Source organism: Dasypus novemcinctus, chromosome 5 (genome assembly GCF_030445035.2).
Source record: "Dasypus novemcinctus isolate mDasNov1 chromosome 5, mDasNov1.1.hap2, whole genome shotgun sequence".
NCBI classification, from domain to species: Eukaryota; Metazoa; Chordata; class Mammalia; order Cingulata; family Dasypodidae; genus Dasypus; species Dasypus novemcinctus.
The window spans coordinates 78,052,304-78,071,728 of NC_080677.1; the positions used below are offsets into that span (position 1 = coordinate 78,052,304).

A 19,425-nucleotide genomic window follows, 5' to 3' on the forward strand; every position below is an offset into this window, starting at 1 on the left:
TGTCCTATAGCCCAGGACTTCTTACCTCCAACCTCTCTACTCGAGTGAGTTTGTCCGGGAGACACTTTTTTTAAAGTGTCCCTACCTAATTTTTACTAACTGGAACTTCTGGGGAACACTCTCCTTTTTCTTGGATTATGGAGTTGGAAGAACGTGAATGCCTGTGGCTTTGTTGCATTTTGAGAAAATAAAGCAAAAATTCAGGAAACAGGAGAACAAGAAAGGAGAGAATCCTGGTCTTTTTTCTAGCCATTCCTGTGTCCTTTTCTTTCCTAAGATTTGGAATGGAGAGCTAAAAAGAAAAAAATCACTATTTTATTTAAGATTGTTTGAATTAAAATTCTGCATCATGCCCCCTTCCCAAATCCTGGTTGCTCTCATAACACGAGTGAACCTTAATGATCTGGATATGCAACTTCATATTTTCCTGACTTGAGGTATCTTGCCCCTTCTTCCAGTTCTGCTATGTTTGTTCTTTACATCCCTGTCTCTAGCCAGTACTTCTTAAACTATAATGTGCATAGAATCTCCTGGGGATCTTGTTAAAAAATGCAGATTCTGAGTTAGTATGTCTGGGATGGGCTTGAGATAAGCATTGCTAACATGCCCTTAGGTGGTACTGATGTGCTGGTCTGAGGTTCATTTTTTGAGCAGAACTGCCATAAACAGATGACTTGTAAACTACTTTTGGAGGTAGAAACTAGGTACTATAGTACCAATAATAGTAATATTGACTGCTAACACTTGCTCAGTTACAAATTATGCTTGTGCATATATATTTTCATATTGTTAGAGGTGTATCTTCAGAGTAAATTCCTAGAGGTGAGATGGCTGTCTTTGGGGTCAAAAGGTAAGTACTTACTTATTTTCTTACCTCTTACCAGAGTCCCCTCCTTCAAGGTTATGTCACTTTGCTTTCCTACCAGCAATGTGTGAGAGGCTCTGTTTTCCACAGCCTTCCCAAGCTTTTATTGTCAAACTTTTGGATTTTGCCAATTCAATGGATGAGGAATGTTACTTCAGAGAAGTTAACTTGCTTTTCTTTTATAATGAGTGAAGTTGAACAGAGTTTCATGTGTTTAAGGGCCATTTTTATATATGTTTTTGTGCATTATCTTTTCATGTCTTGCCCATTTTCCATAGGATTTCGGCCTTTACCCCTCGATTTTAAAGTTTAAAAATTAGGACTATGGGGAGCAGGTGTAGGTCAGTGGTTGAGTGCCTCCTTCCCATGTATGAGGTCCTGGGTTCAATCCTTGGTACCTCTTTAAAAAATTTTTTTTGGAATATTCACTTTTGATTTGCATGTTAACATATATATGTACATATATATTTTGTATATATAATGTATATATTTATCTGTGCTTTTATGTAACAAAGATATTGTCTCAATTTCTTATTTGTCTTTTGACCGAAAGCATTATTTTTCTTGATAGCAAAAACTGTGGTTGTTTCCTAAGCATTTTATACATATTTTATACTTAATTTTCACATGCATTCCATGAGTAAATATTTTTCCTCCCATATTGCTGATGAACAGACAGCCTGATAGTAAGTGACTTGCTCAAGGACATTAGGCTAATAAATAGTACAATGGGGGAAAACAAGCGCTTATGTATTCATTTATAATTTTAACAATTGCCAAATTTTCAGACACAGTGTGGTTTTCATTGAGGCCATAATGGCACATTGCTCTCAGAATTTATAACAGAGTGGGTGAGAGGACAGAGTTTTGTAAGATAATCACATTAATGAAAGTATAATTGCAAACTTGAATAAATGCTCGAAAGGAAAAAAACTACCGATGTATGGGTACATTTAAATATAAAACCCAATTTACATTAGGAAGGTGTAGAAGTCAAAAATTAGGAATCAACTGGATTGAATGAGTGAGGAAAAGCCCTTGCAAAAAGCCCTGTGATTGGAAGTAGCTTGGCACTTCTGAGGAACAGAAAGAAGCATGAAGGTCACTGTGGATGGAGTACAAATAGTAAAGTGGTACAAGATACACCTGGAAAGGAAGGAAGGGCCAGATCTGGCAAGCCCTGGAAGGTCATGTTAAGAATTTTGGCTTTTGTCCTGAGAGCAATGTGAACTCAGTGAAGAATCTGAGCAGGGGGCAGCATGATTGTATCTGCCTTTCAAAAAGATCCATGTAGCTGCTGTTTGGAGAATGGATTGGAAAGGTCAGAATGGATGTAGAGGAGGACCGAATGTTGGCTACTGCAGTATTTCAAGCAGAAGAGACTGATCTGGAAAGAATGAGAAAATACAAACAGATAAGTAGGGGGGAAGCTAGAAGTAGTTAAGGGCAAGGTCATAACTAGATTTCATGAGAATTAGAGATGTCTCCAGGAAAGCCAAATTAAAAAAAAAAAAGGCATCTCCTCTAGCAGAGGCATTCCTACTGACAAAGGGCAAGCATTGTGAGAAGAATTTGGCATCACCTTTGAGCAGATTCAGCTCCATGCCAGGGCTTTGGGAGACTGGTTGTGAGCTCCAGTTCAGCTCTTATCTTGTCATAGACCAGGCATATGGGTGCAGCAGAAACTGCACAACTGGACTCTGTGTCCGAGGACAAGGGAAGAGAATGTATCCAGAAGCCAGATATGGTCAACAGTGTCAGGTGGTTTTGGTAGGTCATGTGGGAAGAGGACAGACCAATATTTATTGGATACTAGAATGTGGAGGTCAGTGGTGAGCTGGAGCAGGACCTATTTTGATGAAGTGATGATGACAGAAGTGAGATTGGAGTTAACTGAGTATTGGATAGGAGGAGAGGAAGGTGCTAACTTGTGTAATTAAAACCTTCAAGAAGTTTGATTGTTAAGGGGAAGGAAATGTGTGCTGTTGAGGGAAGGTTGTTTATTGTTTATTTATTTATAGAGGCTTGAGCGTGTTTAAATATTGATGGATAGGGTCCATTTTAGTGAGAGTTGAAGACCATACAAGAGAAAGAAGGAATGATTTGCAGTAAGTGTTGGGAGTCAGTTCTCCATGGGTTTCTCACATTTCTGTACATGCTACAGCTTTTGCTCCAGTCTCTTCAAGGGTGTTTTTACAACACACAGCCTTAGAGGTAAGCAGGCAGGTTTGTGTTCTGTTGAGGACAATAAAGAAGATGTCTTCCTCCAGGATAAATAGTGGGTAGGTTTGCTAGCAGCCCCTTTAAAAGATGGAGGTTTCGTAAGCTCAGGGTTCCCCAGCTGTGATGCGAACCCACTGTCTGTTCAGCACCCATCTGGGTGCGTCTCCATTTCACCCCCAGGGACCTCCAGGAGGAGGGCTAGGGTAACCATCTCGAACCTGAAGCTCAGGCTGCCTGCTGTGCCTCTGACCCAGGAGTCTTGTGTCTTCTACCAGCTTCTTTGAAACGGTGTGGGCTAACATGTTAAGTTTGCAAGCAGGGTAAAATTTCAGACCCTTCAGAGTTCTTAACTGTAAGTTTTCTGAGAAGCAAGGGGAAATCGAATCCAGAATGCCTGGAGGAAATTGGCCTGAGATAGGGAATGGGAGGTTGGTTGTTTTAGTATTTTCTTTTGATAACTGATTTTCATCTATTTAGTTATGATGGGACTTGGAAAGGTTCTGTTTATCTTACTCTGAGTTTGCTGAGCTTTTTGGGTATGTGAGTCTGGAGATTGCATCCAATTGGGAAAGCTTTTATTTACTATTTTTTCAAATAAATAAATAGCAAGTTCATCTGTGTGTGAAGTTGCCTATTTTATGTTCTCCGTTAAATTGGATCACATCTTTGTGTTTCTCACCCTTCTGCTCTTGATGAAGCCTGGCAATTCCAGGAAAAGTTATATTTGTAAATTTGTAAAATGTGATTTATTTTCTCATTTTAAATAAATGTTCATTTTGTACCTAATTTTTTCATAATTTTGAGTTCTAGTTCTTAAAAGAGAGCGCACCAAATTGTTGAAGCTTCAGGACCTACGAAACGTGGATCTGCCCTAGATAGCGAGCATGGGTGGTAATAAGGAGTTGGCAAGAAAGCGTCATCTAAAGAATAGGCGTAATATATTGTTTATCTCTGCCTTCAACAGTTACTGAGTATTTCTTTTGACTGAGAACTAGGTCCATTTTCTAGGTTCAAAAGGCAGTGCAGGGCAGAGCTGGGCAGGGAAATATGTCATTCCAGGTACTTTATCAAATACTATGCATTTGTGTGCACTAAGTGTTTGAAATAGGCCCAATGGACTAATCCATAGGTGCAAAGTCTCACAGGAAGCTGGGCCCCTGACCTATGCCTCCTGATTCCCAACCCAGTGTTCGAGCCATCCAAATGGAAGGTTTTAGTGGCACTTTTGCCAAAATATCTACCTCAGTCATCTAAACAAGTAACTGAAACTTCAATAAAACTTATTCTTTTGAATTTTGAAGCATTTTGATATACTGGAAGCTTTGTACTCCTTATTAAAATGTAGATTCCTTGGGAAGAATTATAGCCTCTTCTACATTAACAGTTTTTATGAGGTAAATATATAACTGCTTACTTCAGTGTCTGACATTCAACACATCTTAGTTTTCTTTGCTCTGTATGAGACGTGGTTGGCATCTGTAGGATTGGGACCCAGTCAGGTTTTCTGTGGTGTGGGGAATTGTACGGGGAGTTCATCTTAGGAAAAGAAACCCAATGGTAACTTTACTTCTTTGCTCTTTCCCCAAGTTCCAATGGTAGAAGATGCTAGAAAATAAGTTTTCTGTGATATTAAAAAATTGAGAGACCAAAGAATCAATTTCAAATCACTCAGAGTATCAATGCAAAAGCAATTATGCTAGAATTAGGAGTGATTGGGTTTCTTCTTGAGTTCTTAATGAATGTTTAGTTTCCGTCAAGGTGATTGTAGAGGTGTTCAAAAGTGTCTGACATCAAAATATATTTGCTTTCCATGAACAATAATCTGAAGGGGTTATTGTAATAACTTTGGTGTGAATTTATTGTCTCTAGTTTTACCGATGTAGTATTTCTTATACATATTTCTATGCCTTTTTATTATTCACATATGTATCCATGTATCATTCTGCCAATACTTTCTCCATAAAAGTTATGTTTTCAAAATTCTCTTACTCTGATGTATGGGCATGATTTCTGGACAGTGGTCCAGACACTGAAATAAGGTAATAAGGTCACTGGAGAGTGTCAGACTTTCCTGTTTTCATTGCATGGTCTCCTGAGTCTATAAAGACAGCATCAATTTCCATTCATGTTGGATTTAAAAAAAAAAGATTGTAAAAATTCATTTATAATAAGCGCCCAAAGGACTAAATAGAAGATGCAGTCATAATTGCAAGACCCTCTAACCCCTGAAATGGAATTTTAAAAAATAACAGCTGCTATTTTTTCCAGACAGTAAATAAACTCATAATTACCTTTTGTATTTATGACTGTATTTTGCATGTGAAGCATGTATTTTGCATGTGAAATTTGGAGTCATCTGGAGAAGCAAAAATCCTTAGTAAAATTCTTGTCAGACAATTAAAAATTCCTTCTGTTATGATTTCTCAGCTGTCCCCTTCTTTTCTTCACCTTCTCCCACTACTCTTCACTCCTCGCCAGAGTGAACTTAACAAAAAGCATCTGCTTAAAACCCTCCAATGGCTTTCTGATGCTGCCAGGTTAAAACTGAATTATGTTAGTATAAGAAAACTGCCTCCCTTCCTACCCCCACTTCTGATGGCTTTAGCAGAATGGGCACTTACCAGTGTCATTATGCTGTTTATCAGCTTCTCCTCAAATGCAAGTGACCTGTGTCTCTAAGGCATCAAGTTCCTGCCTTTGTGGCTTTGCATATATTGCCCTATTTCTAGAATATCAGGAAAATGGCTAATTTGAAAGTGTGACTTCATAATTACTATTTCAGTGATGAAACAAAAGAATAGAAAAATGTTTCTGATATCATTCTTTCCAAACCTGACCAGGCTTACAAATCCTACGTAAAATTTAATTAAAATCAATAAAGTCAAATGACCTTCAAAGGGCTTTTGCACATAATTTTTATTTTAAGCATGGGCTTTTAGCTTGGTTTACCTTAGAGTGTAACCTCTTAGTTATCTTAATAGACAATTCAAGGCTACAGGGCCATTATAATGTTGCTGGTGTTGTACAACTTCCTTAGAAGGTATGAATATGACCCGCAGGAAAAACAGTCCACGAAGAGAACACAATGATAACATCCACTGTTTTACAAATCACTCTGTTACCACAGACACAAAATGGCAGTTACTGTTAGTAAATCAGCCACAGAACGGTTTTTTAAAACTCTTTAGACAAGGAAATGGGCAGTCCTTTGTAGGGGTTAGGATCTTCATCCACTATTTTTAAGTAGAAAATATTTCAAGGTCAAGCATTTTTTTATCCACAAAACAACACTAAACCAACATACATTTTAAGGAACATATTAAAGGAGATACAATATCTTTACAACTATCTTCTTGAGTAGGTATTTCAATTAACTTTCTGCAGAGTATAAGTAGCCCAAAATTCAGCAGCAAAATATTACAACATAACAAGTAAATACAGTGTCAATGCGTTATATTGTAGAAGAGAATACATAAAGGACAAACAATGATAATTTAATCATATAAAACATGATACATAGCTGAAATACAGTCCACTTAAATAGCTTTGTGACCAAGAATGTTAAATACTGTACTAAATGCCATTTTAAACATAAAATCTCTTAAATTTTTGTGCTTAAAGTTTTTTTTTTCAGTTAAACTATTTCTTACTCTCAATACTGCCACTGTAACTGATATTACAACGGATCACAATTTGCACGGACACATCAACATTAAGACATTATGAGAAAATAAGTCACTTGTCATTAGTTCACAGTGTGGGAAAGTGGTGTATACTCTGTTTTGAGAAGGACTTTCACCAAGTCATTCACAAAAATTTCCTGATACCAGATGCAGTGCAAGATTGAAAAGAATGGAAAGCAACACATCACATGTTGGAAGGAAAAATAAACGTTTTGATTCTTCATGGGTATCGTCTAAGTGACCTTCGTCTTCTGTTGTAGAAGTGCCTGAGCCCATGTTGTCGTGAAAAATTCATCATGTAATTTTGTTTGCGAGTGCTGTTAAAAATCAAAGAGGGTGGAAGCAGGGAGGGAAAGGAGAAAGAGTATTAAGTCCCATCATTGAAAGCACAAATTCTAGGTCCTAATTTACGCTGATGTTTATTTGAAAACTGTCAGGGTTAATTAACAGATCACGCTGACATTATCATCTAGGGACAGACAACTAAAGGCTGACACCTGTATTCACTGTCTTTGGCCTTGAAGAAATCTCTTTCTTCTCATGAGTGAGCTCTTAACCAGATAAGATGAGAAATCATGGTTCATAGCAGAACAGACTGAAATGGTTTTTTTGGTTTTTAATCTTATTCTTGAACCTTTACTGAAAGCATTAACTTAGATGGTCCTATTAACTTATTTAAATGCTCTTTTAAAATGCAGGAAAAATTATTTGGTTTCTTTAATAAGCAGCATTTTCATTTAAAGCTTAGAAAGCAAAAACAAACAAAAGAAAAACAAACTTGTTAGCTAAAACCACTTGCCCTTCCTATTTTTCACAGTCTCGAGCAAAATGGGAAGTTTTTCTCAGTGTGTTAGATTCCATTGTCATCCTCAATCAAAAAGCAGTTGTGGTCATATTCTAAAAACGTGGCCTTATGACCAGGAGAATCTATTGCAAAGAGACCATAAAATACTAAGAAAGTATAATTGACTGTAGAATTATATGTGTGTGAGTATCTGTCCCCTTCTCCCAAACAGGTACAAAATACTTCCATACTATATTTGAAGCTGATAAAAATACTGAAAATGGATTCCAGGAGCCTGTAGGTAATTGTATAACAATGGTAGTCATAGCTACTAAAGGTCAATATGTCACATATAATTTCAAAAGGATCACTGTTTACAAATCACTGAAGAGAAACATACCCCTCTCACACACTGACCTGAGGGGCAATGCATCTGCCTGTGGCATCAGTATCGCTGTGCACCTATCAATATTTTCCAAATTCACTGAGTCTCTTTAAAATTACCATGGCCCCAAAGCCTTTTCCTATTTAATTCCATGGGTTTATCCAGTACATTTGGAGCAGGATTCTGTCCTGTGATGGGATCTTACCATACAGGTCAATATGACAATGAACATAAGTTTGGGTAAAGAAGAGGGGCAGGGCAATTTTGCACTGAGCAACCTACTCTTCTGGATTATCAATGATCTATACACTATACAAGATATAACATTATACTGTTTTACCTAGTATATTCTACTAATTAGATAGAGTGCTAATAACTTTCCACACTGGATTTCTATATTATCAAAATGCCAGAAACTATAAGCTGGAAACAAAGCACATATTCTGGAGGCACTGTAAAGAAAAAGACATAAAAATCTGGTTTTGTCTTCAGGTAGCTCTGCTGCTGTCTTTCCCACAAACCTTACCCGCCGCCCCCAAGTCCTTTCCCCAGTGAGGCAATAGCACATGTATCAACTAATTTGATCAGTTTCAATTTCAGACTTGAAGGATGAAATTAATTACCCATTATTTATTAGCTGCTACGTAAAGTTGAGTAAAATTTTTAAGAAGGACAATGACCTAATGTATTGAACTTATCAAATGCCAGGAGAATGAATCCTATAACTTCTTTCCTCACAAACTCTTGGGGACAGGACCTTGCTGTCTTTCGGAGGGTGTCCTAGGTCACTCTTTGGTTCTTTCCCTGAGCTATTATAGTGGCCCCTAAACTCATCTCATCTCAATTCTCTCCCCTTATGAAGAAGACTCCACTGGAAAGAGATGGTGAACTACTAAGGAAGTATAACAGTGTACACTTGCATATATCTCTGTGTATAATCCCCCCACACATATACAATTGATTTGCACACCAGTTTTAGCCAACTTTCCCTCAAATGCTGGCTTTACCTTGCCTTGCCCAAAACCCATCATCATCTTCTTGTCTATGGAGGAACATATAAGATAATTTACGTTGAGAGTTCAAGTCCTCTGTACATTTAACCCCTTCTGTGTTTTAGGTCTTTTCTTCCACAACACTCCTGTAGAGAATTCTCTATTCAAAATTGCCTTGAGCCTTTTCTACCTGCCTCATTGGCCCACTACCATCATCCCTTCCTTAATTTCTATTTCTTGTACAAGGATCCATTTTCTTTATTGTCCATTCCCACCAGAAGTGATTTTTTTCCTACTCTGAACTCCCACAGTGCTCATTTTCTGCTTTGCCTGGAATTTATTTGTGTTCATATCTTGCCTCCCCTCAACTGAACTTCCTCCACTGTTCCCCATTCCCCCACCCCCACACCACAGGGCTGAGCATCCTGCCTGACCCGTGGGTGGTCAAGGCACATCTGTTGAACTTTTGGTGACTTACTGATTGGGTTCCTGTTGTAAATCATTACTCTATAACTATAAGGAATAATTGTAAAGTTAAAGCAATGAAAATTATCCTGTTGAAACATGTTTAAAAATATAAGGCACTCAGAGAATTTAAAATAGTTGAAATATTTTACAATGAAGAAAAAGAGAAGTTCAGAACTCTCAAGACACTTCATTATCTCAGCACAACCTAGCTTGATGTGAATGTTATCTCCATATATTGAAACAGGAACATTTAAACAAAAGTTGACATGCATGCTCAATGGTTTTAAAGCAACTTCTCCACTTATTATGGAACTGATTTAAATTCACTATGTGTATAGTGAGTAAATAAATATTGGCAGTGAGAAAATAAATATTAGATGGATAATTTGAATACTCTGACAATCAGGCCATTAGTGGAAGCTTACATTGGATTTAGGGACATTTTGATTCAATAGGTTTTTGTTTTTTTTTTAAGTATAGTATGTTTATGTAATAGTAGCATATATTTGGATCCCTGAGAATATTCATATATGTGGAGTAATGAATTTGTATAGATGCTAGTGTTTTTATATTCACATTATCAAATGGTCACATTTTGAAAGCAGCCTTGAAATCAACTGGTAATTTGGTATGTGAAACATAAATACCAATCTCTGGAGTTAGGTCAGCATCTAATGAAAGATTTTCCCAGTGCACGAGCTTTTAAAAATCAACCATCCACCATGGGACACTATATCCAAATGCTGCCTGCCTCTTGGACCTTTTAGTAAATGAATATAGTTTTAAAACAGTAATCATGGCTTTTAAATGTCTAACTTACCAGAAGTGGGCATTAGGGAAAATGAATAAATTTAAGTATCTTATGTTTACTCTTATTTGTGGGGTGCATCTGAGAGCCCTATTTTGTTTTTGATACATGAAGATGTATAGCAAAATCTTAAAACTGAAATAATAATAGGTGCAATGGAATTCTTAAGATTTATTTCTTCACTGCAATTACAGACAGAAGTAATTTTTATTATAAGTTCAGTGAAAGTGGGTAATACTCATCTGAAGGCACATCAACTATGACACTTGACATGTCAGTTTTGTCTAAGTCCATTTAAAAATTTTCCCATTATGCATAAGTCATTGAATGAAGACTTAAAGTGCATAGCATCCTTTATGGAGGGGGATTTTATTGATTAGTTGAATGGCTGCTAACTAATTATCTCAGTTTGGCTGAACTTGTAGTTAACATGAATATAGGTTTCAAATATTCCAGGAGATCCCAAACCCATATATAAATTTGTTTTAATAGATTTTTTCCCCCCATGACAAAGGTCTTCTACAAAACTTCTTAGTTCACTGAGGTGATTACACTGATGAAACCACTAGTAAACAGTTCCCCAGATTTAGTAAGAGAACTTACCTTACTCTAGTGGAAAACCAATGACAGCAAATAATGAAATATAACACAAGTTAAAAAATGCCTTTCAATGCATGCAGCACTGTGATTAGTCATAAAAGTCTGATCAGGTTTAGACGCAATATGGGATTTTTCATCTCTTTTGAAAATAAAAATTAAAGAAGTTATTTCTTATTCTTCTATATCCAACATATACATATATTTAACTCTTCCATGTAATGCGACATGCAATATTTGCTCATAACCGTATGTGAAGGTACATGTAGCTATAGTACTACATTTGGCATAAATGTTGCATACAAAGTACAAATATTAAAGTAATGGTTTAATAGCTATTATTAATTTTATTATCTGATTTGTTAGTTATCTACATTGTAGGAAATACTAATTCCTGATCATATGAAGGAAATGGCTTTCAAAAATATAAAAGTCCTCTATATTAAGGAACACAGTCAAATTTAATAAAGGACAAATATGCTTTGCAACAAATGTAATATGCTCATCTCCATAAATCATTTGTGCCAAAAATGTGACAGTATCTTGATAATGAATAGCATGAGGGGATGGTCGTGATGGAACTCACATTATTAAAATCTGATAAATGCGTTAAGACCATAGTTGTCAATATACTGGTTTTCAATCCTCAGCCAATGTGGTAATAATTCACTTTTTAATAAATCATTTAAAAAAGATTAAGTCTTTACTGAGCAATTTGCTTTCAAGGTACACATGCAAAAATTGGCCCACTTCATTATACACATGACAGGTTGTGACTTACACACGTACAAAGGAAATGTGATGTGTGAATGAAATGCAGAATTGGGTAAGGGAGATTCTTAGGATAAAAGCATTGAACACCCAACAAAAAAGTTTGAGGGAAAGAATTCTCTTTTATCCTAAGAAGAACCCCACCAGCATGGATCTTGTGAGGGATCTGCCCAAATGTATTCACAAACATTTACTGAAAACAAGTATTCTACCCTAGCAAAAAATTCAGAGAAATTAGATTTCTGACACTTGATTGTCAGTGATTGTGTTATGCTATTTCATTCAGGCCTTACAGAATAAGGACTTTTTGTAAGCTAGTGAGGCTGGCAAAAAAAAAGACCTGTCAATTCAGTTTTACCTGTATGGTGTATGGTAGATTAGCAGGCGCTAATCATTGCGAAGCACTTTTTGTGTGCAGGTTTTATTGAAAAAACATCATCAGAGTGGGAAGATTATACTCTCAGACAAGCATGAGGCATATGTGACCTTGCTTGTTAAATTCTAAAAGGGTGGTTTTTTAGCTCTCTGGTGCAGGGCTTGTCATTCTGAATATCCATGTTTATAAAATTCAAATCCTTCCACATGTATTTTAGAGTTCAACCATTAAGTTACAAAATATAATATGTTTCTTAATTTCTGATCCTCTCCTAAACGTTGAAATATTTAAAAAATATCATATTTGCTCTCACAAAATTGTCGATCTTCATGGTTAACATGGGCAGTACTGAGGTTTAAATTCTTTATAAGATACCATGCGTGACCACAGTTTTTTCCTCTAGGGGTTTTTAGCATGTGTCCTTGGTGCACATGCACAGAAGCAAAACTATGGTAATAAAGCCAGATTAAGGCCAATCTTCATTTAGAAAAGAAAATACACTCTAAAAATTTTTAAGTGAACTGTATGCCCCCAACCATTAGTTGCAAAAACATATTAACAGTCCTGTTTGCTGCTGTCCAATTAGGTAGGGAGTGTATCTCTGAAGAGATGCACCTCAGCCTGCTCCTGTTTCCTTCACACTTGAGTAATTAACACGACTAGTTTATAAAACTAAATGTTATTATGCAGAAGTGTAGGTAATTAAGAGGATATTTTCCATTAAGAAGGCTCTAGGGGAGCATTTCATCTCTTTATTTCTAAAATATACATCTGCTGGAGAAAAATTATAATTAGTAATATTGGTGACTCATGGCATGCACACTAGATGGCCTCTTTGTGCCTCATTTGGTTGAAAGACCCTTAGGAAAATCACCATATTTTATTTTCCTGAATTGTCTGGAACTTCCTATATTATTTTAATCAAATCAAGGGAAAGAATTGAAGTAATTATTTTATAGCGCTATCTGGTGCATATTAATTATTGAATGCTGTAAAACTTTTTGTGACTTTAAAAAAAAAGTACTTTGAAAAGGTACAGTGTAGAAATGTTCAACCCTAAAACAAGAGCAAAACATCAAAAACATAGTTCCGAAAAATATAGTTTCTTAATATTGTATTTTTTAAACAACTCATTTATTGACCTGAGCTTCACAAAGTATTTCTTCTCTTGAAAAAAGTAGAAAACACAGTAAAGGTAACTCCTTTAATTTTAACAAATTTTTAGGATATCATTAAAGAGATATTAAAGGCTAGTATGTTTTTGCTTTTAAAAGGATATGTGTAATATATGTACATAAAATTATATGGTGATGTGTAAAACTAAAATTTAAAAATATTCATTGAAAAAGGACACTGAATAAAACCCAAAGCATGTAACACTGTGCATGTGTGGCAATGCTCTTTTCTCATTTGAAATGTTTTAGAGCCTTTAAGCATGTGACACAACGAAGCAGATAAGAGCAGACAGGTGCCTGTTAAGTCTGCAAATCATTAAAATTCTGGAGATGAAAGAAAAATGAAGCCTTTACTGATACAGATTGTAGTTCCAGAAAAATACCAGTTACAGTATGTTGGAGAAAAATACAGCTCTTACTGGGACATGGAGACTGATATGGCTATAGACAAAGAAAGAATTTATTGAGAAGCTCTCCCAACGGAGGGGGTCTGAAGAACAGACTCCAGCATCCCCCACAAGAGAGACTTCAGCCCACTCCTGGAAGGTGGGGACTTGAATTTATACAGAGCTTTCCTAGGGGTGAAATGATAGTTGGTGGGAGGGGGTTGAGGGTCCATGTGAAGTGCAGGGACCAATAGGAAGCCTTGGAGATGAAAACTTTCCCTGACAGTGACTAGAAGATAGTGGGTTAGGGAGTTATGGTTTCTTGGAATGCTGCAGGAGCAGATGTTTCTTTGTTCTGTAGGAATTTTATCTCCCTCTGATAAGCAGGTAGGGAACTCTTGTCCCTATGTGGTTTCTTTATTTAACCTGTGGGGAAGTGCTGTGCCCTTAGGCATGTAGGTTTATGGGGGATGGGGTTAGTCTTTCCCCAGTGCATATCAGGGGAAACTGAGCTACAGCTTGTTAATTATTGCAAACATCTAACACAGTAAGTTTCTGATATTTCATATAATCTGAACCTAATCTTTGTAGTAATGTCATGAGGCTGGTAGTTGCTTTCAAAACTTATACCGACACAGGGCATTTTGGGAGTGACCCCAGAATATTCATGAAGTTTCCTCATGGATGTGAAATATTGGGGAGCTTCCTGCCAGGAGCCTCTGAGACAGCCAGTCAACAAGAGAAGCAGAGAACAGAGTTCTGTTTCCAGGTGCTGGAGGGGTTATTTCATACTGGGGGAACATATTTGCATTTCTGACCCCACCTGTTCTTTATTTTTAGCCCAAGGGAAGAATTATTGTGAAGATGTCTCTGAAACTAACGGTAGATAACTGCAATTGCTTGGTTGAATGCGAGGAGAGGAAACATCTACTCAAATGCTTGCCACTAGGAATTGTTATGTTTGCTCAAGGGAAGTTTAGCATCCTGTCTTCTTTTGAGGACTGTCAAATGTTGATGTTTCCATAGGAGGTGGTAATAATGCTTTGTTAGGCCAGGAAGTCCTGCTGCTATAAATTTTCTTGGCAAGAGACTTAAAAGATGATAAATTCTAAATTGCATGTCAACCTGTATGTTAGAAACACCTGAGGCGATTTTATAAAAGACTGATGCTCAGGCCCCAGCACAGATCAATTTAAATCATAATCTCTAGGGATGGGCCTGGGCACTGGAGTGGTAATTGCTTTTTTTTCTCAAAAGCTTCCCAAGTAATTCTGATGTTCAATCCAATTGAGAAGCACCGCTCTAAAAGGCAAGTAGCCTGGGCAAAATGGCTTCAGGGTTGCTTTTTGGTCTATCTGAATACCCCTCTATGGCCTTATCTTACATTCATTCATTTAGAGTCCAGCTTATTCTATTCTGGAAGAATGTAACTGGAGGAAATTTATGTCCAAGGAATGAATACATCAGCCTCATATTTAGATCAAATGAGTCTGGACCGTTCCTTTAAACTTTAACTTTGTCTTGTGGAGGCAGAGCCCAGCAAGTTGTCCAAAAGCAGCAGAGCGCACAGTGGGGGCTTGTGAGGGACTGGGTTGCTCTTTGACTTGGGGTTGATATGGATGCCATGCAAGCAGGTGCCTCGGTGAAAGCTAAGACGAGGGCCAACTCAAGACTGAAAGATTCAGTTCATGGCTATGATCGAAAGAAAACAAATCTGGTAGGTTTCCCACCAATTAATCATTTACATTTGCTTTCAAAATGACTGAAATCAGCAGAAGGACTGATTTCATGTTTGCTTTGGTAAACAGAATGAACATTTGAACCTATCTACCGAGAAGATTCGCCTCTCCTTGCCAACCACTTGGAGCCATCAGTCCGAACCCGTCGAGACATAAGCATTCCAGTTCTACAGGAACTAGATTGTTGGAGAAAAAGCAAGTCATCTGTCTGTGAGGAACAGTCAACCCGGCTAGGCAAGAGCCTTATTAGATGGGAGAAACCATGGGGGAGCACCCTGAACTTGCTAGCTGCTGGGACTGGTCAGGAGGAATCTGAAAGCACAACTCCTAATTGCAACCATCACTAAATGGAAGAATGCCTCAAGCATCTGTGGCTAAAGCAAGTGTTTTAAGTGGGGACACTAGCCCTGAATACTCTGTACACCAGCCAGTAAAGATCCTTTCTCTTAAAGGACGTGATTCCATTTTATGAGGCAATCCAGACCTTGTTTCCCATATACCTGGAGACTTTTGTTTTATCCATTTTAACCAATCTTGTCAAATCCTTAAAGAAAGGCTTTGCCTATTGAAGGTTTCTAAGGCACATTAAATTATATTCAGGGCTCTGTTATTTTGCTGTTGAACTGAGCTATTATAGCTTGCAGTTGCTGAAGTGCGTCAGCCAAAGTGGTCCTGTGGGGCTCCCCATCATGAGCAGTTCTTACTAAATTAAGGAGCATGCCGCATGGAAGGAATTTCAAACCTTTCTGAAATGGACACTGGATGAGAGGTTTCAGATACTCACAGAACGACCTCGACATGGTCCAAAGCCCACTGATCATGACCTGTTCCATTGTGGCGTGGCTGCCACCAGCGCAGTAAAACTCCTTTCATTCGTGCCTCCCTGTGCCACAGACAGAAGGACATAGAGATGAAACATTAGGAAACAGAAAACTTTCTGTTGCATGGGATGTGCTGTGCAGACTGCAAAGATTATAATATGCTAATCTAAACTGACAAAACTTTGGACATGGAATTCATATTTGTGTAGGTCTTAGAGCTCTGCTAAGCAGCCTGAAACTTTATTGGGGACTCATGGGTCCTGTCATATTTTTTTCTCTCTCTCCCTCCTTCCTCTGGCTCCAATAGTACTTGGAAGAGCAACATATTCAGTCAACAAATAGGAAGTGCCTTCTGTGTGACAGGCACTGTGCTAGAAGTTAAGGGTACAGTACTAAGCAAAAATGACATAGTTGCCCAAACTTAGCCAATTTTCAAACTAGTATACCCGGCAGAAAGGAGAAAGTGTTATTTTCTCAAGGACTAGAAACATTGAAGGAAGGGAAATATGCAAAAAGTGCCTTTGCAATGAGTTGTTACTCTCTATTCCCTCTTGCCATTATTCCTGGCTTCAATTTTTTCCTCTTGTCCTAAAAGAAAACATTTGGAGAACTGGAGCAGTCTTGGTTCTGCCACCACTGACTTTCATGGCCTTATTCCAGTATCTTAACCAATTTGGGGCTTTGCACCCCCCATCTGCAGCCTCTACATTTTCCTCTAGCTCAAACTCTGAGATTCCCAGGGCTCGCATGTGAGACCACACCTCCCCGTACGTACAGCGGGACGTTGTAAGACACGCGCTGAGCTTGCGTGAAGTCCTTGGGCTGGTGCTGGGCGATGACATGCCAGGTGATGCCATTGTTGACGCTGTACTGCAGCAGCACGGCCTTGTCCACGGCGTGGGGGCCGCCTGGGTCGCTGTTACAGCTGTCTGTCTGGGACGCGCTCCCAATTTGCAAAACAAACATGATTTTGCTGAAAAACACAGGTGTGATCAATCTTTAACCAACAGCCAGGAGGTGTTACGAGAAGGCTTTTACTTTAAAAGTTTTTATTTTTCTTGTTCCCAAAGCCCATAATTTCCTGAGTTCTTAATATGGTAAAAATAGAAGAATCCAGCCTTGTGACTAAAGCACATTAGTAGCACAATTTATTTATGTTATCTTTTAATTATACTTACAGGCTAATTAACCTAGGAAGGCTAGCTTTCTACACAAAGTAAACAACCTTGACTTTCAAAGACATACTTTTTTTCATGAAGTTGGAAATATTATGATTGTATTTCACCTAAAACACTTTCTATTTTCTGAAAGCGATTACGAGCCAACGGGCAGCTAATGACATAGAACAAGGAATAAACTCACAATATTTATGCTACATACACTTTTACAAATAGCTCCAAGCTAACTAGCATCTGGACAAGGACTGATCATCCTGTCTCTTTTAGGAAAGGGATGAGTGAAGATTAGAGCCGTGGGAAAAAGGAGGTAGAGACAAGGAGGCTCCTGACCATCCCTGCGATTCTGTTCCGTGTGCCCCTTAGCTTTTCACAGGCACTCTTGCCTTAGTTTTTAAACATAGGACATGTACCCTCATAGGGTTTCTAGTGATTAACAAGGCAGTCACATTTAGAGTAGGTGGTCAAATAGAGGTGGATTTAAAAATTGTGAATGCAAAAATTAATTTAAAAAAAGTTACCTGCACAGCATGGCAGCTAATTGTATCTGCAAATGTTACCAAGGAGAAACATCAGGTTGTCTCTAGCTTCACTACATCTTTTTGGTCAGGGGTGGGAAAAAAATGGGGATAGGCGGACACCATAATTTTTGGCATTACCATGGTTACTACATGGGAATTAATTTTATTAGATTTTCATTATTTATCATATCAAGGACCCTACCAAACTTAATTTTCTGTCTCTGAAAATACACAATCAATATTTTCCAAAGGGGAAGGTTTCAAGTAAACATCTACATTCTCATGAACCGAATTCTAATTCTCAAATTCCCTTATAACCACTGAACACTTTTCAGCATTATGTGAATATTCTAGGCCGGGACTTTGCAACCCCCTTTTTATAAAAAGCAGTTTTATTGAGATATATTCACATACCATACAATCTATCCAAAGTATACACTCAATGGCTTTCAGTATAATCGTAGTGTGCAACCTTTTCAAAATCATAGAATCTTTTCCTGAATTGGAGAGATAAAAACTGATCTTGCTGAGGTGGCACAGCTGGGAAGGGCAGGTGGGGAAGGAAATTCAACCCCCCTGGGGTTACTTTTCCTGTTAATTCTCTAGCCCAACCGCACAGTTGCTGTCCACTCTACTCTGCATTGCTATCAAGTTCCTATAGAACAGGAATTTTAAAAGTCTTCATTCATCCATCTATCCATCCATCCCTCCATTTCTGTGTACTTACATGTGCTCAGTATAGGCATATATTCACATCATTACAAATTTAACTTCACATATACATTCACATTTACATGTTTGTATATAGTCAGCATTAAATTGCCCATATGGATTATACATAGCCAAATTTGTATATGGCCACTTCCCCAGCGTATGCCTATGTTACCACTGCTCAGCCGGTGTGTGTACATGAAGAAATAGAAAGTAATTTTACAATAAGTTTAAGCAAAGTATACTTCTGGGTTGTGAAAATACATAGCGCTTCTTGTACCCAGTACAAATGATGTTTAGTTTTTCCCTGTTTAGTAACATTTTTGCCATGAAGTTCATTATCACATCTAATTGACAGGTGGCAATAACCAGGCTAGTGATGGTTTCTATGTCTGGACCAGACCATAGTGATTTTGTTACCTTGCTCGAGTGAGATCCAGTGGTTTGGTGGCAGCTTGTCTTATCTGACAACCATTAAAATAGAGTGAGTCTCCATGGGCATAGGGTGCCAGCTGCCCACAGCCACTTCCTATAACTCCGCCTTGAATGGTCTCCCAGTTTGCCTCGGTGACTCTTGCTGACTCAAAATTATCTTTAATATAGGTGGGAAGATCATGACTGAAAATAGAGCAGTCATCGCCTGGAAGGATAGAAAAAATTACAAAAATCAGTTGGAACAAGCAGAATCACCAAAATGAAGAGAAATTCAATTTGAGATATCATCCATAGTTGTAAGATTGGCAAAAGAGCAGAGGCAGATGCTCAAGAATAAATATTTCTCTTTTGTTTTGGCAATTAATGACTTACATTGCTGAAAAAAAAAAAAGAACAATAAAACCACCACCTCTGAGTCAAAATTTAGTTAACTACGGAGGTGCTCATGTAAATCCGCTGTCTGAACACTGCAGCATCCGGCCGGGCCTGTTACCAGTTAGGGCTTTCAGT

General features: G+C 37.8%; 1 protein-coding gene across 1 annotated transcript in view; it reads right to left on the reverse strand.

Annotated features, from left to right (window-relative positions):
- Nucleotides 1-5,986: 5,986 nt before the first annotated feature.
- The window catches only part of RELN (reelin), a 516,519-nt gene continuing 503,080 nt past the window's right edge, over nucleotides 5,987-19,425 (reverse strand). Inside the window, exons 61-64 of the mRNA XM_058297120.2 lie at nucleotides 18,901-19,120; nucleotides 16,849-17,046; nucleotides 16,037-16,135; nucleotides 5,987-7,088 (exon numbers count right to left, since the gene is read on the reverse strand). Of these exons, the coding sequence (XP_058153103.1) occupies nucleotides 6,992-7,088; nucleotides 16,037-16,135; nucleotides 16,849-17,046; nucleotides 18,901-19,120 (614 nt within the window). The 3' untranslated portion in view covers nucleotides 5,987-6,991. The remainder of the gene's footprint in view (nucleotides 7,089-16,036; nucleotides 16,136-16,848; nucleotides 17,047-18,900; nucleotides 19,121-19,425) is intronic.